Consider the following 21,449-nt stretch of genomic DNA (forward strand, 5'->3'; position numbering starts at 1 on the left):
ACATATGGATGAAAATGGAATAGTGTCGGTCAGATGGTCGGCGCAACATCGAGGGCCGAAGGGCCTGTACTGCGCTGTAATGTTCTAATTCTAATTCTAATTCTAACTCTTAAAACATGTCTGGTTACACTTCCTGTCCTGTTCTTTACAGCTGGTCAAATCAGTTTTCCAGACCTTCTGTCCTTCATACTCCTATTGCACAAACGGTAGGGTACAGTCCATTTCTCAGCTGAGAAAGTATCTCCTCTGTCTCTGCTCTCAACGGTATACATTTTGGTTCCATGGAAGTGAGTGACAGTCCCAGCGCCAAGGTCTGAAAGCAAGAGGGATCTAGAGTCAGGACTGGGAGGAATGGAGCTTGAAGGCCAGGAGGCTAGGAGTAGGCCCAGAGTTGGGCAGGGAATGGGACACTTCAGTGATCCTGGGCTTCAACCTGGATTTCTACTTTGACGTTTGCAGTCATCCTAAGTCCCCAGGATCCCCTCAACAAGGAACAGCAAATGAACAGAGTGAGAGATCCAATGCTGAAGCTCAAGGTAGCGAGAGCACTGATGGGTCCAGATGAGGAGGAGCAGGGTTTGGGGACAGCATGCATACCAGTGGTAATTTAAGAGATAGAGAAGTAGAGTCAAACTGATCAAAAGGTCAAACACCTACAGGAGTGCTACAAGGTTGGCTCGAGAGCTGGGCAGTGAGAGCTGATCACTGGTAATCAAGGGGTCAATAATACTACCAATCACATCGTTTTCATGGATAACCCAAATCTCCAGAATAAGAAATGCATATACCATGTGATTCTTGTGGACCATTTGGTCCTGCTGACTCAATGGACCCATCAAATGGATTTTAAGCAGTTGCGAATTTGCAAACATACTACTGATTTACCAATCCAATACATCACAAATTAACATGTAGATGTAATTAAGGAAGCTTTCAAATAAGTTTTCAGTATATTTATGTTGATTGAGTTGAGGGATGTTAATGTTGTGTAAGAGAGCAATCTTCGACTTTTGTCAACATGCAGAGCAAAGCTCCCCTGTATCCTGCCACAAAAATGCAACCGACCACAACCTTAGAAAAGAACCTTAACTTCTCCACTGCATTTTCCACAAAACTATCCTTATGAACTGCAAATTTATGCCAATATGTGAGTTGCCTGCATAAACGTAACTCCAACGGAAAATGTGTTGCAATCTTAATTTACTCAATTCTTAGTCCCACCTCTCTGCCTCTTTCATTTCATCAATCTGGATTAGATTCAAGCCCGGCCCCCAGAACATGGTAATCCACTCTGCCACAAAATCCCCCATAATTTAGGCATGATACAGTGAAATTTATCAACAAAAAAAACTGTTTGAAATGTTAACATGAACTTTTAGATTGATCTATAAGACTTATTGTCCTTTTCAAACCACCCACAAAATACTGCATAGCATAGTTCAAAATACATCATACATCAGACCACAATTTTATTCTTTACTTTAGACAGGCACCCATGCACGGAAGACTGCCAGTGGAACTGCAAAAATAACCTCATTTAACACTATCAGAGAGCTAACTGGTGACGCACTTGTTGAAATACATTCAAACACAACTGGATTTAACATTAACCATTAAAAAAAATTACAAGAAATGTGTTCTTTATAATTAGAATTTTTCTACCAAACTCCTGTTGGCAATGACTTGCATATGATTGTATCAACTCCCATATAAAGCCAGACATTTACAGTTCCTCACCCGTACCCTAGCAGAAATCCAATTCAAGGGATGAAATCTGCAAGTCGTCAATATCACTTACAAATCATAGATGTCAATTGTTAACAATATAAATTCATTACTTTACATTATATATATAAATACACACACATGTATACACTAGGTGATTTTATTTGAACCCAGTCTGGAAGATCATATTTTCCTGCATCTAAATATCTTCACAGTTTATTCATATACTAAGGTCAAAGGCCCTGAAAACCCAATGGGGTTGATGGGGTATCCCAGCATTAGCGTTAAGGTGAACCAGCTTGGTACATCAATTACTAATCCCAAATGGTCTTGGGATGTTGGATTCAGCTCCCTCGATTTTAATACCACTCACTGGCAGGTCCTACCTATTAAGGGTGCATTGAGGTTATTTATCTTTACCCACAGGTCACAAATTGTGGCACAATCTGATCTGGCAGGAGTGGAGTTTCCGGTATCTCCCATCCATAGAAATAACTGCAGTGAAATAGCTTAATTTTTCTTCAGGGGGTCCAGACCACAAGCCTAGCCTGGACCTGCAGATGAAGCCAGCTTCTGTTACTCAGTGACTGGGGCTTGACTGATTCTCGTACGCCTATCACCAGAGATGGATCGCTGGGTCCATCGATGGGTTGTGAAAACAGGAACTGCCAATATCAGAAGCCCCACCACTACCACTGCATCAAAGGCTTTATTTGGCACAGGCAGAGTCTCTACCATCAACAGACCATCCAGGAAACTGCCAGGTAAAGCTGGGGCAGCATGAATGGGTCCTGGTCTAATCCAAAGCCCTTCAAGCACACGACCACATGGAGTTATGTTGGGAATTCACCAGATAAAGTGCAGATTTATGGCTTTCAAGCATATCCACATTTATCACAAAAGTGGGCATTTAAAAATAGCACCATACTTTGGCCTTACTAAAAGCTTCTTTCCCACATAAATCTGATGTCTTCATAAACCCCTGCCTAAGAACATAAGACCTAGGACCAGGAGTAGGCCCCTCAAGCCTAATCTCCCATTTAATACGATCATGGTTGATCTCCTACCTCAACTACACATTCCCGCACTGTCCCCATATCCCTTAATTCCCTTAGTACCCAAAGGTCTATCAATTTCTGTTCTGACTATGCTCAACAACTAATCAGCCACAGTCGTCAAAGGTAGAGAATTCTAAAGATTCACAACACTTTGAGTGAAGAAATTTCTCTTCATCTCAATCCTAAATGATCAACCCCTTATCCCGAGAATGAAGCCCCTAGTTCTAGACTCACCAGCCAGGGGAAACATCCTCCCAGCATCTACCTTGTTAAGAAGCTTAAGAGTTAATGTGCTTCAATGAGATCATCTCTCATTCTTATAATCTCTAGGGAATATAGGCCTATTCTACTCAATCTCTCCTCATAGGACAATCCACTCATCCCAGGAATAAGTCTAGTGAACCTTTATTGCACTCCCTCAAAGACAAGTCAGTCCTTCCTTAGGTAAGGAAGCCAAAATGTACACAGTACAACTGGTGTGGTTTCAACAACACACTATATAATGGCAGTAAGATTTTTTACTCTTATACACCAATTACATGTAATAAATAAATAATAAATTGTAATAATACTTCCTTTACTCTAGTCTTGAATTTCACAATTTATTAGAAGCAAGAATGCTACTTCCCACTACTAGCATCTCTCTGTTGCAAAAGCCAGAAGGAACAGCAAGCATTTTGTTACAGCAGATTTCGCATCATCGGCATTGCAACAATGTAACAGCCCAGTCCCTGTTAAGTTGCAAACCCTTGGCATAATTAGGCAATTGCGGAAAGGCATGTTAGCAATCAGCTATCATGAGAAATAGGTGTGTAGGTCAGAAGTGCTACAAACAGCAGGGGACCACAAAAAACTACAGAAAAACTAAATTAAAATTAAACTTCAAACAAGAATTTCAGTGCCATAGGCCCCATAATTAAGGACTGGAAAGTAAAGCCGCTGATGACTTTAGCCCACAACCTATCGATCTGGAACCTCCATAACAAAAATCTTACACCTTTACACAATATTGCAATTCTTGGTTCCTATGGAAACAATGCCACCATGTTAGATATGATGCTTGACCATGACAGACTTTACTTAATAACAGTAATTGTGTGACATTTCGACTCCTTGTTCTTTAATTATCAGGAGATAATGATAATGACAGTAATTCTGGAATAATGACTAAGCCTTATCACTGGCACATCCTTCAGTGATCTAGAACTTCCCTGAACCCTATGTAAAGAACAGCAGCAAGAGCTGAACAGCAGGTTTTTGAGAAAAATCAACATTCAAGATATGTGTCAAGGACTAAGCATAAAGAATGGTGATCATGCACTGACAAAATAATATTATTACTATAAACCCCAAATGACAATTTTGCTCTTTACCTGTGTAGATTTGTCTTTCATAGATGATGGGTAGTGTACATGGGGATCACGTGGCCATTGTCCTGTGAGATAAGGTCCTGTTATGGTGTCTAGCGATGAGGTGCGCCGGATGGTATTTGAGGTTCTCATCTGTTGAGATTTGGACCTTTCAACTGTGGGAAATGAAGAAGCAGTAAATATTACACAGCTCTTGCCCTGATAATCAAAATGATCCCTCACAGAAGGGAATACAAATCTACTATAAAACTATGTTGGAAAAAAACACCACATACACATTCCACTATTATGTACATTTAGCCTATCAAGCATGCTGCTCAATATTAAATGCACGGTGCACAAACATACTTTGTGGTCACCGTTTCATAGCATCAAGGCTTGATTATCACACTGTGTGTACCTATATTTAAAAGAATTCACTGCAACTCTTCCTCTTATCTTTCTTCTCCACAGACTCCCACACCGCACCATTTTAAAATTGGGTAAAATAGGATTAATGGCTATGGCGACATTCTGGTCCTATAAACAATTCTTTCACAATTTTGTCTTCCTCAACCACTAGATGCATTCTAACACAAACCTCCAAATTAAATATTCAGAATAATTACAACTGTCTCTTTTACCCTCCCCCACCTGGAGTTCTCACCAACACTAATTGTTCAGTTATTCCATGACTGACCAACAAGTGGTATTATTCTCCTAAGTAAGATATGTCCTATAAGCTCTTCCTACATCCTAGGGTCAGCACTCCACAGCGGCCTGATCAAAGTGTTTGTGAAAGCCACCCAATTTGAATGTCAGTCAAATTACTGACTCCCAAAGGGTCATAAATTAAAACATACCAGTTACCAAGGCCTTTTTAAAAAATTGTTTTTCAATTCAATTAGTTACTATGCATCATGCAGCAACAATAGATTCATATTTATGGTTCACGTTTTGTGAGAATTTATGTTTACAAATGTCATTGTTTAGAAATTGAAAGCAAAACTTTTCTGTTCTAACATTTATGAACAAAGATCTCTTCAAAATGACTTGCAGCCCTTTAGTATTTTGAATAGGCAAAGTAAATGTGAACTAAGGGCAAAATTATTTGATCAATCAACTAGAACCGCCATTGATAAAAGATTTTGGCTACCAGGCCAACTACACAAGATTATCCTCCACTGTGCAACAAGAAAGTTGTCCTCGGGCATGTTGGTATGAATTAATGAGGCTGTACTTTCTATTCAATGGGGAGTGAGGGGCACAAATATTCAAAGCAGCCCCCAGTAGTTTTTTTCAATCGGTTCACTTGGGTACTGCTGTAGAGATTAGTGTGTTTTCTATACAGCAATAATCAGCATTGTTAACTTCTGTAAACAGAATTGCACCGCAGCTCTGTCTTGCACTGAACTATGTAAGAGCTGCCGACACAATTTGGACAAATCACCAACATAAAATTATGAAAACTTATCTCACGGAGAAAGCTTAAATCAATAATGGTCTACATTATGAAGATGTCTTAAGAAAAACTGTTGACTTACTCATTTTAACCATAACCGAGGCACAGTAACTGTTAACATAGTAACTACAAAACTAGTGACTCAGTCTGCCTCATTGCCCCCAACAACTGTCATTCACATGTTAACGGACTGTTAGCATCCAGAGCAGACAAAAACAGTACTGACATTACTTCCATCAGGTCAGTTCTAGTGATGACGCCAGTAGTAGGCCTTACATGGCAGAACAGCATATTCATACTTGGCTGGAGATCATTTCAGAAAGCAAAGCAAAGAAGCAAAACTCATGTGGTGCATTGTTGCTCCAGTGCGTTTTGCCATGAAACTGTGGTTCTAATGGTACAGCCAGGAATAAGGATCTGCACTGAGTGTGAAGAAGGGAATTTGGTAAGTGATGCCATTTTAAGGGTTAATCTCTCGAGTCTTTTTTTGGTTTAAATTTAGGAACTAACTAAAATTACTGTTTAAGTTAAGAGGCAAGTTAAGTTTCTTACAGTTTTAAACAGGGATATACAAGCTCTCAGAGTAGCTGTAGCTAGATAATTAGGCAGTTAGCTTAAAGTGCTTTCTGAGCTCCAGCAAAGCTGATTCATCATTGTTTTCAGAGTATAAATTCAGGGCTCTCTGAGTGCTGCTTGTCTGCACTGAGTGCTCTTTGAGTACACAGAGTGTGAAGAAGAGAGTTCAGTAAGGAGGGGAACTACAATTTAAGAAAAATCAATTGAATTTAATTGAGAGTAAGCGAGCGGGAGAGTTCCTGGGGAATCAGCAAGAGGGGAGTGGGACTGCTGCTGCTCCCGCCAGTCTGCCCAGGTTCAGAAAGAAAAATCGAGGTGTGACATCACAGGGAAGTAGGTAGGTGATTGGTTGGGTGAGACTTAGGAGCTACAAACAGAATCAATTACAGCTGTAAGGAGGGATGATATGCTAAATGAATCATTAAATGAGGCCATATGGGTGATGCTCAGGAATAAAAAAGGGGCAGCCACACTAGTAGGAGTGTACTTTAGAGCCCCAAATAGTGAAAGGCAGATAGAAGAACAAATATGTAGACAAATTTCTGAGTGCAAAAACTATAGGCAATAATAGTTGGGGATTTCAACTACCCTAATATCAACTGGGATATAAACAGTGTGAAGGGCACAGAGGGCACAAAATTCTTGAAATGCATTCAAGAGAGCTTTTATAGCCAGCACGTAACAAGCCCAACAAGAGGGGGCGCAATTCTAGATTTAGTCTCAGGAAATGAAATTGAACAAGTGGATGAAGTAGCAGTGGGTGACCATTTTGGATATAGTCACCATAATACAGTTAGTTTTAGCATTATTATGGAAAAAGACAAAGATAAACAGGAGTGAAAGTTCTAAATTGGGGGAAGGCAAATTTTATGAAGCTGAGAGATGATCTGGTGAAAGTAGACTGGATAAAGCTACTTGAAGGAAAATCAGTGGCAAATCAGTGGGAGGCCTTCAAAAGGGAGATTCTGTGGGCACAGTGTAGACATGTCCCCACAAAGAAAAAGGGTACTGCCAAATCTAGAGCCCCCTGGTTATCTAGAAGCTTACAGGGTAAGATAAAGCAGAAAAAGAAAGCTTATGACAGTCACAAAAAACTTAATACTTTAGAAAGCCTTGAGGAGTATAGAAAGTGCAGGAGTGGAGTAAAAAAGAAATAGGAAAGCAAAGAGAGAACATGAAAAAATATTGGCAAGTAAAATCAAGGAAAACCCAAAGATGTTTTATCAATGCATTAAGAGCAAGAGGATAACTAAGGATAGGGCCTATCAGAGATGTACAAGGTAACTTATGCATGGATGCAGAAGATGTGGGCAGGGTTCTTAATGAGTACTTTGTCTCTGTCTTCACAAAAGAGAGGATGATGCAGGCGTTGTAGTTAAAGAGGAGGAGTGTGAAATATTAGATAAAATAAGCATAATGAGAGAGGTAGTACTAGAGGGTCTGACATCCTTGAAAATGGATAAATCTCCAGGGCCCGATGGATTGTATCCCAGGCTGTTAAAGGAAGCCAGGGAGGAAATAGTGGATACTCTGAGGAACATCTTCAAATCTTCACTAGATACAGGTGAGGTACCAGAAGACCGGAGGTCTGCGGACGCTGTACCATTGTTTAAAAAGGGTGCAAGGGATATGCCAAATAACAGTAAGCCGGTCAGTCTGACCTCAGTGGTAGGCAAATTATTGGAATCAATTCTGAGAGATAGGATAAACTGTCACTTAGAAAGGCATGGATTAATCAGGGATAGTCAGCATGGATTTGTTAAGGGAAGGTTGTGTCTTACTAACTTAATTGAATTTTTTGAGGAAGTGATGGGGAGGATTGTTAGGGTAGTGCAGTGGATGTGGTCTACATGGATTTCTGTAAGGCATTTGATAAGGTCCCACATGGCAGACTGGTCAGAAAAATAAATGCCCATGGGATACAGGAGAATGTGGCGAGTTGGATCCAAAACTGTCTCAGTGACAGAAAACAAAGGGTAGCAGTTAACAGGTGGTTTTGCGAATGGAAAGCAGTTTCCAGTGGTGTTCCACAGGGCTCAGTGTTGGGTCCCCTGCTGTTTGTGATAAATATTAATGATTTGGAATTAAACGTGGGAGGCACGATTGGGAAATTTGCAGATGACACAAAATTTGGCCATGTAGTTGACAGTGAAGGGGATAGCTGTAGACACTAGAATAATGTCAATGGTTTGGTTGAGGGGGCAGAAAAGTGGCAAATGGAATTTAATCCGGAAAAGTGAGGTAATGCATTTGGGAAGGGAAACAAAGCAAGGGAATACACAATAAAATGGGAGGATATTAAGAAGGGTAGAGGAAGTGAGAGACCTTGGAGTGTATGCCCACAGGTCCCTGAAGGTGGCAGGACAGGTAGATAAAGTGGTGAAGGAGGAATATGGAATGCTTTCCTTTATTGGCCGAGGTATAGAATACAAAAGCAGGAATGTAATGCTGGAACTGTATAAAACGCTGGTTAGGCCACAGCTGAAGTACTGTTTACAGCTCTGGTCACCACATTACAGAAAGGACATAATTGCTCTGGAATGAGTACATTAGAGATTTACAAGAATGTTGCCAGATCTTGAAAGTTGCAGCCAAGAGGAAAGATTGGATCAGCTAGGGTTGTTTTCCTTGGAACAGAGGAGGCTGAGGGGTGACTTAATTGGGGTGTACAAAATTATGAGGGGCCTAGATAGAGTAGACTTGTTTCCCCTAGCAGAGAGGTCAATTACCAGGGGGCACAGATTTAAGGTGATTAGTAGAAGGATTAGAGGGGACATGAGGGTAAAACCTTTTCACCCAGAGGGTGGTGGGTGTCTGGAATTCACTGCCCGGGATTCACTGGACGGAGGAAACCTCAATTCATTTAAAAAGGTACTTGGACCTGCACCTGAAGCGCTGTCACGTGCAAGGCTACAGACCAGGTGCTGGAAGGTGGGATTAGAATGGGGGGCTAGTTTTTTCAGCCAGCATAGACACGATAGGCTGAATGGTCTCTTTCTGTGCTGTAACTTTTCTATGGTTCTATGGACAACACATTCAGACAAAGCTAGGAATCATTCCAAAGAGCAAAAATCAAAAAGATAAAAGTTATGTGCCACTGAGGGGAAGGAAATGGATTCATATCCACAGCCTTCCACCTAGTAAGTTGCCACTCTGAGCTGTGCTATCAGGGAAACTCACAGGAAGGCAAACACAATATCATTAGGGAGAGGGAAAAAAAGATGTTTTAAAAAAACTGAAACAAGTCATCCCAAACAACTCTCACACTTGCACATATCAGCCAGGAGGACAATGACATTGACATAGGTTTGGCAGCTGACTGCCTACTCAGTCAATAGCAATGCTAAGCAGCAGCCCAAAGGGAAAAGGTTGAATAGGCCATAACAACAGAAATTTTTTGTGTTTTCTCCCAAATCGCAGGTTGAATGATTTAGTTTCCCATCAATCCTCTCCACTACTGAAAAGAGAAACACAATAGTCCAGAATACAGAAATCACTGTGGATGTCATTAATCCTGTTCCTTTGTCAGTTTCCATATGGAAGGAATATTGGGAACACTTCCATCCCACAAAAATCAGGTTGATGTTTCTTCCCAAATCAAATGATAGACAAAAATATACCAATGAAAATTCTTACTGTTAATGCTAGTTAAGACTAGAACCTGAATTAGCTGAGAGTCCAATGCTCCAGGATACAGCTACTGAGAACATTAATTACTAACATTATTATTCCAAACAAAACTAGCTTGCAAGGTTAAGTACATCATACGTCAAGTCCAGAAATCAGATTGCAATATTTATTCACAAATAAAGTGTTTGGAAATTTAATGCTGTAAAAGTGTCAAACTTTTAAAGTTATACGAGTGACATTGTAAAAAGAATTAAATTCAAACTTAAATTTTTCAATGTTGAAGAGAGTGAAATGATCTGAGGACTCAAAGTTGAAATGGTTGTGCATTTAATTTCCAGCCATGTGGTGACAAGTTTGAGCCCAGAGCTGTATGTCACGAACTCAGTCAGTTTCATGAATTCACAATTGGGCAGCGACAATAAGTGGAGCATCACACAGCAAGAAATTATTTCATCTTGGTTACCAATGGGGACACTACTGTAAAAACTCAAGCTTTCCTGCCTAAAGGGCACCTATTGTTTACTGTGAAGGAACAGGGATGTCTGTAGAACCATTTGGTCATGGTATGACTGTCTTCTTTGGCCTCCTTATCTCGAGAGACAATGGATAAGCGCCTGGAGATGGTCAGTGGTTTGTGAAGCAGCGCCTGGAGTGGCTATAAAGGCCAATACTAGAGTGACAGGCTCTTCCACAGGTGCTGCAGAGAAATTTGTTTGTCGGGGCTGTTACACAGTTGGCTCTCCCCTTGCGCCTCTGTCTTTTTTCCTGCCAACTACTAAGTCTCTTCGACTCGCCACACTTTAGCCCCGTCTTTATGGCTGCCCGCCAGCTCTGGCGAACGCTGGCAACTGACTCCCATGACTTGTGATCAATGTCACAGGATTTCATGTCGCGTTTGCAGACGTCTTTAAAGTAAAGACATGGACGGCCGGTGGGTCTGATACCAGTGGCGAGCTCGCTGTACAATGTGGCTTTGGGGATCCTGCCATCTTCCATGCGGCTCACATGGCCAAGCCATCTCAAGCGCCGCTGACTCAGTAGTGTGTATAAGCTAGGGATGTTGGCCGCCTCGAGGACTTCTGTGTTGGAGATACGGTCCTGCCACCTGATGCCAAGTATTCTCCGGAGGGAGCGAAGATGGAATGAATTGAGACGTCGCTCTTGGCTGACATACGTTGTCAGGCCTCGTTGCCATAGAGCAAGGTACTGAGGACACAGGCCTGATACACTCGGACTTTTGTGTTCCGTGTCAGTGCGCCATTTTCCCACACTCTCTTGGCCAGTCTGGACATAGCAGTGGAAGCCTTTCCCATGCGCTTGTTGATTTCTGCATCTAGAGACAGGTTACTGGTGATAGTTGAGCCGAGGTAGGTGAACTCTTGAACCACTTCCAGAGCGTGATCGCCAATATTGATGGATGGAGCATTTCTGACGTCCTGCCCCATGATGTTCGTTTTCTTGAGGCTGATGGTTAGGCCAAATTCATTGCAGGCAGCCGCAAACCCGTCGATGAGACTCTGCAGGCACTCTTCAGTGTGAGATGTTAAAGCAGCATCGTCAGCAAAGAGGAGTTCCCTGATGAGGACTTTCCGTACTTTGGACTTCGCTCTGAGACGGGCAAGGTTGAACAACCTGCCCCCTGATCTTGTGTGGAGGTAAATTCCTTCTTCAGAGGACTTGAACGCATGTGAAAGCAGCAGGGAGAAGAAAATCCCAAAAAGTGTGGGTGCGAGAACACAGCCCTGTTTCACGCCACTCAGGATAGGAAAGGGCTCTGATGAGGAGACACCATGTTGAATTGTGCCTTTCATATTGTCATGGAATGAGGTGATGATACTTAGTAGCTTTGGTGGGCATCCAATCTTTTCTAGTAGTCTGAAGAGACCACGTCTGCTGACGAGGTCAAAGGCTTTGGTGAGATCAATGAAAGCAATGTCGAGGGGCATCTGTTGTTCGCGGCATTTCTCCTGTATCTAACGAAGGGAGAACAGCATGTCAACGGTCGATCTCTCTGCACGAAAGCCACACTGTCCCTCAGGGTAGACGCGCTCGGCCAGCTTCTGGAGCCTGTTTAGAGCGACTCGAGCAAAGACTTTCCCCACTATGCTGAGCAGGGAGATTCCACGGTAGTTGTTGCAGTCACCGCGGTCACCTTTGTTTTTATAGAGGGTGATGATATTGGCATCGCGCATGTCCTGGGGTACTGCTCCCTCGTCCCAGCACAGGCATAGCAGTTCATGTAGTGCTGAGAGTATAGCAGGCTTGGCACTCTTGATTATTTCAGGGGTAATGCTGTCCTTCCCAGGGGCTTTTCTGCTGGCTAGAGAATCAATGGCATCAGAGTTCCGATTTGGTTGGCTGTATGTCCAGCTCATCCATGACTGGTAGAGGCTGGGCTGCATTGAGGGCAGTCTCAGTGACAGCATTCTCCCTGGAGTACAGTTCTCGGTAGTGCTCAACCCAGCGGTCTATTTGTTTGCGTTGATCAGTGATTATGTCCCCTGATTTAGATTTGAGGGGGGCGATCTTCTTGATGCTTGGCCCAAGAGCTCTCTTAATGCCATCATACATTCCTCTGATATTTCCGGTGTCAGAGGCCAGCTGAATATGACTGCATCGGTGTTGCCAGTAGTCGTTTGCGCAGCGCCTGGCTGTTCTTTGTGCAGTGCTTCTGGCTGCTTTAAGTGCTGCGGATGTTAAATCGCTGGGGGCTTTCTTGTAGTTCAACAGTGCAGTGCGCTTAGCGGCTATGACAGGTTCCAGCTCTTCATTATGAGATTGAAACCAGTCTGCATTTCTCTTCGCACTTTTGCCGTAGGTGGTCAAAGCTGACTCATAGATGGCGTCTCTGATGTGGGCCCACTTGGTCCCAGCATCCCCTGTGGGAGTGTTTTGAAGGGCTGTTACAAGTGAATTTAGAAATTTTTGTAACAGCTGTAGTAGTCATGGTATGACTACTGCACTCAATACTCACCTGCATCTTGAAATCTCTTGCAAAAGGATCATTGAAATAGCCCTAGCTGTGACATTTGACCAATGTTATAATCCCACACTGCATGCAGAAACAAAGTGCTTAATATGACCAAGGCACAGTTCAATATTGCAAAGTAATAAGGGTTTTGAACATCAATAGGACAATCTGTTATATATTGTTATACTATCTGTAAAGTGCTAGGAACTAATTAGCTAGGAACTAGTTGTTATGTGTAAGTGTTCCAGTGGGGCCACATTCACGGCTGCACTGGAGAGTCATGGGATATGTAACAGAAAACCAGTCTGGCTAGTCCTACAGCAGGCAGCATGGTGGTGAACAAATAAATGAAAAGCTCAAGGCTTTCCAAGTTTAAAGTGTGATTATTTCCAACATCTGGGAACCAGAAAACAACAAGAAGATGTAATATGGTGGCAGCGAGTGTCTGTGAGTAAATCTAGAACATTTTAAAAGGATTAGATTGGGAAAGTTGACCCAAATTAGTGCCAGAGAGAAAGAAAGAAAAACCTAAGTGACTCATGTGAAAACGAAAAATGAAATGTCAGCCAGGAGGGAAATGAATGCACAGCTACAGTCTATAATGAATTGGGAAGCTGATGATATGATAGATGCATTTGAGAAGTTTAAACAAAAGTGCAGATTGACATTCAGTAGTTTCCTAAAACATACTAGTGAAGAGAAGAGGGTCAGCTATATCCTTCTGTGGGCTGGAGATAAACCATTAAATTTATTTAACAGCTGGGAACTAAGTGAAGAGGACAGCAGAAACCCAGACAAAAGTTTTGAAAGATTCAGCACCCACATCCAGCCAAAATTAAATTATCGGATATACCAATATGAATTTCAAGACCTCATACAGGAACTAGGTGAGCTTATTGACAATTTTGTAACAAGACTGAAAAATGCAGCCAGAAAATGTAAATTTAAGGACACAGATGAAAGGCCGATAGATCAGCTAATTTGGGGTTCTGCACATCCTGAAGTACAGAAAGCTCTAATCGGAAAAGACAAGCTCACAATATTGCAGGCTGTAGACACTGCCAGACCAGATGAAGCCACGAGCAGACAGATGAAGACACTGACTACCCAAACAGCTAGCCTTCAGTTAAGCCAAGGGAAAGGCAGCAGGGTTGATGCAGGGAAACAACGACGAAAGAATGTACATCAGACAGAGAGAAAGACGTGCAAGAGCTGTGGACGACCACATGAACTGACAGACAGAAGGAAATGTCCCACATATGGATCAATCTGCACAGCTTGCGGAAAGATCAATCACTGAGAAAAGATATGCAGAACAAGGCAAGAAGGTGGTAGACAAGTCACCAGAGCCAGAGTAACAGGGCGAATGAGTAGTGAAAGAAACCAAAACATCCATATCCTGGAAGATGATGATGGATTTGAGAACATGATAGACATGGGAACCACAGAATTACATAAAATGTCTGGACGTGCCAGAGAAAAGAAATTCACATAACCATTCAGATCAGGAAGAGGCTGAGAAATAAACCCACAACAATAAATCTGAAGGTGAAGATTGATACTGGAGCGTAGAGTAACATCATCCCGCTCAGACTATACCAGCAGATCTTTCCTGAAAATTTGGAGGAAAATGGTTATCCAAGGGAAGATGCTCTGAAACCAAACAACGTCATGATAACAGCATACGGGGAAACGGAGATTTGACAGCTGGGAACAACCCAAATCAGAGGGACACACAAAGGAAAAGATGTTAACTGTATGTTCTATGTCACAGAAACAGATGGTCCTGCTATCCTGGGGTTGAGCAGTTGTGAAGAGCTGCAGATTATCTCAGTAAACCATGAGGTGAAGGAGGCGACACTGAGGGTTGAAGATTGTACACCCATCGAAAAGTGCTCTCCAATCAGAAGCAAAGAAGATCTGGTACAAATGTACCCAGAGTGTTTGGATGAGACAGTTGGATGCTTTGAAGATTTTGAGTATCACATTACTAGTGACCCAGAGATGAAACCAGTGATTAATCCCCCCACGTAAAGTACCAGCAGAACTAAAAGGAAAGATTGAAAGAGAGCTGAAAGAAATGGAAGAAAAGAAGGTGATCACCAGAGTCAGAGCCTACAGATTGGGTAAATTCCATCGTGGTGAGAGAGAAGTCAAATGGACGGCTAAGAATTTGCCTGGATCCCAAAGATCTTAACCAAGCAATAAAGAGGGATCACTACCCTCTAAAAGTTTTCAGCAAGCTTGTTGCCAGAAATGGCCACTGGAATATGAAGCTAGACACAGAATCTTCACTGATTACAACATTCAACACAGCCTTTGAACGGTACAAATTCCTGCGTCTACCCTTTGGCCTCAAAGTGAGCCAGGATGTGTTCCAACAGAAAGTAGACGAGACATACAGGGGATGCAAAGGAGCAGTCGGCATAGCTGATGATATCCAGATATATGGTGTAGATGGAAAAGATCATGACAACCATTTACATGAAGCCAAGGAGAGAACCAGGAAAGCTGGGATTAAGCTAAATGCAAACAAATGCATTGTGAAAGTGACAGAATGCCAGTTCTTCGGAATGGTGTACACACCTGACGGAGTCAAGCTGAGTGCTGAAAGAATCTCAGCCATCTCTGGGATGGAAGCCCCAAGAGATAAGAGACAGTTGAGAAGTTTCCTTGGTTTGATACAATACATGAGCTCCTTTATTCCGCACATGTCGGAACACACAGCAAACCTGCAGGAGCTGATGAAAGAAGATGTAGAGTACCAGTGGTCAGAATCACATGATAGGAGTTTCAACAAACTCAGAAAGGTAGTATGCAAGGAGACAAGTCAGTCATACTACAACAGAAAGAAACCTGTCACTCTGCAAGTAGATGCTTCTACAAAAGGACTGGGAGCAGCCCTGGTACAAGAGGGAAAGCCAATAGCATTTGCATCCAAAGCTCTAACATCAGCTGAGACAAGATATGCCAACGTAGAGAGAGAGCTTTTGGCAGTTGTGTATGGGTATGAGATGCTCCACACATATCTCTATGGGAGGAAGTTCATAGTGGAGATTGATCAACGTCCACTGGAGCAGATCTAAAAGAAAAATATATGTAAAGCGGAGAAATGGTGCTGGCAGACACCCTATCTCAGTTGTCACCACAGGAGAAACACAAGATAGAAGATCTAGGCATAAAGATTAATCACCTAGTGAATGTAACACCACCGAAACTGAGTCAAATTAGAGAGGAGACCAGCATAGACAAGGAGTTACAGATGCTATCTCAGCAAGTGATCCAGGAATGGCCTGATAAGATACAGCACACACAGCCAGCAATACAGAAGTGCTGGTCTATCAGAGATGACAACTCACTAGAAGATGGTGTTCTGCTGGCTAGATCCAGAATAATCAAACCCAATCAATGCAGGAAGAGTTTCTCCAAAAGATACATGAAGGCCACATGGGAATGGAGAAGTGCAAGCTCAATATGGTGTCTACATGCAATGTATGCCAGAAATACAGAAACACGCAGCAAAAAGAGATGATACCACCCAGACCATGGCATACTGTAGGAGTCGATATATTCATACATAATCAAGAATGGTATCTCGTAGTCTCAGACTACTACTCAAAGCTCCCTTTTATCCAGAAGGTGAAAGACTTGAAAGCCACAACAATCATCTCAACAGTACGAGTTCTGTTCACTGAGCAAGGGATTCTTGAAAGGTTAATATGTGACAATGGCATCCAATTTACATCCAGAGAATTTAAGGAATTCGCTGACCAGTATGGGTTCAACACCATCACCTCATCACCACACTACCCACGGGGACACGGATTTATAGAAAGACATGTCCAGACGGTCAAAAGAACACTTGTGAAATGCCAAGAGATGAAGGAAGACCCAAACCTGGCCTTATTGTCACTCTGATCCACACCTCTCAAGGCTGACCTGAAATCACTTGCAGAGCTGTTAAATGGAAGAAAATAAAAGACAACTCTGCCAAGAAAAATACATCCTTCAAGTGACCAGGAGGAAGTGAGACTCACTGAGGCACAGGTAAGTGGAGAGCAACACTTCAACAAATATGCTAAATCCCTACCCGAGCTGTTGAAAGGACAAACTGTACATGTACAGGATCCAATCGTGAAAACCTGGAGCCCAGAAAAAGTTGTTGGTGAAGCTGAGACTCCAAGGTCATATATCATTGAGACCGAAACCGGTAACCAAATGAAAAGGAACAGAATCCATATTCGAACTACACCTGAGCTGGAACAACAGAAAGGACCATCAACAACACCCAAAACATCACTATCCAGCGAGATAACATTAACAACATTATCAGCGTGCCAACTCACTACTGCGAGCAACAAATGCCAAATCTACAAGATGGAGGCACAACATCTTACCACCCAAGCGATACCGTGAATAATACTTTTTAGAAAAAGAATACACGCTATAAAAGACTCTAAAAAGGGCTTCAGATTATTTCCAAAAGTCGGTTGACAATTTTCTTTAGTTATATTGACAGGTATATTGATAGAAGCATTATGTTTTAAAGAAAGAGGGATGTTATATATTGTTATACTATCTGTAAAGTGCTAGAAACTAGTTGTTATGTGTAAGTGTTCCAGTGGGGCCACATTCACAGCTGCACTGGAGAGTCATGGAGACAGAAAACCAGCCTCACCAGTCCTACAGCAGGCAGCATGGTGGCTGAACGAATAAATGAAAAGCTCAAGCCTTTCCAAGTTTAAAGTGTGATGATTTCCAACATCTGGGAACTAGAAAACAACAAGATGTAACACAATCTAAAATCTGTTTATCTCTGAAGTCTTTTGTAGTCCTCCTCACTGTATACCAAACCTCCTACTTTGGAGGTTGAGCAAACAGTGAGGAGAATATAAAGACTGCAGTAAAACAGACAGTTTAACAGAATGAACTGCCTGGTGACCAATGATCCCTCTGAGCTGTACGCTACGCATAACCTGAAAACTCCCGCGCAGTCGCGCACAAGACGGCCCTTTAAATTACCACGCGTGCGCGGCTGCATAAAAATTTTAAAAGGCTGTGCACTTAAATCACCCGCGCACTCAAAACAGAATTACAGGGAATGGTGCTGGTGACAGATGCAACTTAATGTTGATAAGTGTGAAATGAAGCATTTTGCGGGAAAAACACAGGAATTGGAAAGACAATGAAGAATGTTGATGAACAGAGATACCCAGCGGTTCAAATACATAATTCCCTAAAAATGCAAATATCCAGGTACAAATGAACAGGAATCGGCCATTCAGCTCTGAGCCTCTTCTGACATTCAATTAGATCATGTCAGATCTGTACCTAAACTCCATTTACCTGCCGTTGTTCCATCTCCTTTAGTATCCTTATCCAACAAAAATCTGTTATCATAATCTTGAAAATGTCAATGAATCCAGCATCCACGGGTACAGATCAGCCATAATCTAGTGGAATGGAGGAATAGGCCTGAGAAGTTGGATGATCTACTTTACTATATTCCCATATACCTAAACTCTCACTTTTAAGGAATTATATATTTGAACCCCTAGATGTCTCTGTTCATCAACATCCTTCGGTGTCTTTCAATTTAGTGTTTTCCCTCGCAAAATGCTTTACTTCACATTTTTGCAGATTCCAGATTTCCACCACTATCCTTTCCATAAGGAAGCACTTTTTGACTTCACTCCTAAATGACCTAGCTTTAAATTTTAAGACTACGCTCTCTTGTTCTGGATTCCCCCACAAGAGCAAACAGTTTCTCTGTATCTATGTTATCAAATGCTTTTAACATTTTAAACACCTCAATTAGGTCACCCTTCAAGCTTCTAAACTCAAGGGAATACAAACTAAGTTAGTGCCACCTGTCCTCATAATTTAACCCTTTAGCCCTGGTACCATTCTGGCAAGTCTGCACTGTACCCCTTCCAATCTCCCCTGAGGTTTGGTGCTCAAAACAAAATTTGTATAAAGGCCAATAGAATTTTCGATTTTATATACAGGGGAATAGACTAGAAGAGTAATGATGCCATTGTGAATGTATTCTAAACAAAGTTAGAGTACTGTACTCAGAAAGAACATTGAAGCCACAGAAAGCTTAAAGCAGATTCTCCAGGATGGGAAACTATAATTGAGGAAGGACTCCAGATACTATGGATTCTTCAACAAATGTGGCAAAGGCTAAAAGGAGATTGAATTAAAAAATTTACACAATGAATATAATTGATATAAGGGATGATAAGGGAAAGACTATTTCATATTACTGGGGAGGCAGCAATAAAAGGTCATCAATTTATAATTATCACTAAGAGAGTAAGGAGAAAGGTTAGGAGAAATGTCTTTAAATGGAAAGCTATCAGAGCTTGTTATGCTTTGCCACAATGAGTGGTTGAGGCAGAGACTATTGCATCGTTTAGGAGAAAGGTGGATAAATATTTGAAACAGAAAATGATACAAGGCTGTGGGCAAAGAACTGGAATTAGTTTTGGAATGCTCTACAGAAAGCTGTCAAATACAGCATAGGCCAATTGGTCTCTTTCAGAGCTGTAAACCTCTATGGTTTGCATCTACAAATGCTCTTATTTTAATGACTGTTAAATGGTTCTAGGCCAAAATACTACAGAGCAAAGGAATGATGATATATTACCCCAATAATGTCTGTCACAAATTAGGAGGGTTTTTGTAAACCTAGACTATAAATCCATTGACCAGTAAAGGAAAACATTTTTATTCACAAAAAAACTCACTTGTTGCTAGAAATAACTGACACTTGGCAAGCCCACATCTCAATTCCACTGACTTATTAAGATACAATTGGGTATTTGATTTTTTAATAAATTTCCAAGATTGTATCACTGCACCAAATACATGTATTTTCAACCGTTTCAAATCCTCCTCCACACAAAAAGTATCTAAAGGACATCTGATGTACCGCGATATTAGTGAAATATCTGGAATTGCATCCCCTCCCCCAAGAAACTGGATGAAGCTGTTGGAGGAAATGCAACCTACCTATAAAAGCCAGGAATGAATTGGGGTTGTTGACATCCCTGGTAAAGCAACAACCTCGCAAAGAAATCTGACTTTTTAAAACGTAATCTTCCAAACATGTTTTCTGGTTGCAGTCAGATTTTTAAACGATAGCTTCTTTCTCAAATAAAGCAGGTGAATGCTAATATCAAACAGGTCCACATAAGATAAATGAACCCGTCGGGCTATAGTCCAGCTAGTTCAAAGTTGGTTTAAACCATTGAATTGTTCTTTAAAACAAAAACCTTGATAGGCACTTGCCTCCAGTTCGCATACAAGGAAACCCACCTCCATCCCCGCCTTCACTCACTGACTCCCAGCCCGTCAACGTGCTGACGGATCAAGAGTGACAGCTAGCTGCGGCTTCAGAGAGAAAATAGCATTTGCATGTGTTAAAAATGTTTTGACATCAATGGAAAGATTTGCAAACGGGGAACGACGGATCGAAATGGACATCCGTGCAAATTTCGCCCCGGTTTGTATATTTAAAAAATCACTATTTCTAAATGTGCAATAGCAGTTTGCACAGGACGGCTGATGGCAACTGAAACTGGTCGACGTGTTTGCAGAGGTATGACGCGAGGAGCTTTTCTGGAAGCAGTTGGATTATTGTATGAGGTCTCAGCACAGACCAGAAAAACATCAGGAGATCAGAAACAACTAACGCCCGATTCATAGAAACCAGGTCAGGCAGCAAATATGTTATGTAAACAGTGAATGTGGACAAGCCACCGACTTCTCTCCTAAAATCACATAATATCTGGCGGCTGAGGAGGGGCGACTCCGACTAAATTGTCATCGATTTATGCAAAAATTGTTCACGGTCTCAATTTTTATTAAAATGCAAATCGATAATTCAGTCTTTCTGAACAAATTCCACAAGTACGTGCATATTACGCAAGTTCGATGTTCCCGTGCTTCAGTGGAGTCCCCGTATTGCCCTCTGCTACGGCCCCCGAATGAATTAAAATGCCACAAGGCCTTGGTCCATGTGTTACTGTCTGAATGCCAAGTGCATTCGGCAGCTCTGCATAAAGCAGCCCATTCTCTGGCACTGAATATCATTATCGCCCTTTAAAACATGTTCTTCCCCAACTTAAATGCATACATAGGGAAGGCTGAAGTGATTAAATCAGATTTAAAACGGCATTTTATCACGCACGTCTGTACTGGGCAGAGACAATTAAAACTATCGTTTTTAATTTCATTCATGTTTTTCTTCGCCACTCCTCCCTTTTTTAAATGATCTAAGTTTCTGCATCAGCGGGCGTAAACCTGGAGGGGAAGGTAAAATACTTAGCCTGGACTTCATTACTGCAGTTGGCTCGTAAACAACCTAAATGCCAGTGGGAAAAGATGACATTTTAATCTGGTGGTCAAAGTAAATACCTAATACAATAAAACCTGGCATTAATCAAGTCTTGAACTGATGAGCTGTACACATAAACATTAGCTAGCGAGCGAATTACACCATGAAGACGTTTTTTTGCCGAATAATACACAATCCAGTTTCCAAGTTCAACTATACACAAATGTGGGATATCAGCCATTCATGGTTGTAAGACGTGACTTTTTGCAAATATAAGCTTGTCAGTCACGTTGCACTGATGCACACGTCAACATTTCACAATTGTTATCGGAAT

General features: G+C 41.7%; 1 protein-coding gene across 2 annotated transcripts in view; it reads right to left on the minus strand.

Moving 5' to 3' along the window:
* glcci1a (glucocorticoid induced 1a) overlaps nucleotides 1-21,449 on the minus strand; it is a 268,586-nt gene that overhangs the window by 245,288 nt on the left and 1,849 nt on the right. For both annotated transcript variants that reach the window (XM_068009636.1, XM_068009644.1), the window contains exon 2: nucleotides 4,157-4,308. In XM_068009636.1, coding sequence (XP_067865737.1) covers nucleotides 4,157-4,308 — 152 coding nt within the window. The remainder of the gene's footprint in view (nucleotides 1-4,156; nucleotides 4,309-21,449) is intronic.

The sequence above is a fragment of the Heterodontus francisci genome, chromosome 2 (genome assembly GCF_036365525.1).
Source record: "Heterodontus francisci isolate sHetFra1 chromosome 2, sHetFra1.hap1, whole genome shotgun sequence".
In the NCBI taxonomy this organism is placed as follows: domain Eukaryota; kingdom Metazoa; phylum Chordata; class Chondrichthyes; order Heterodontiformes; family Heterodontidae; genus Heterodontus; species Heterodontus francisci.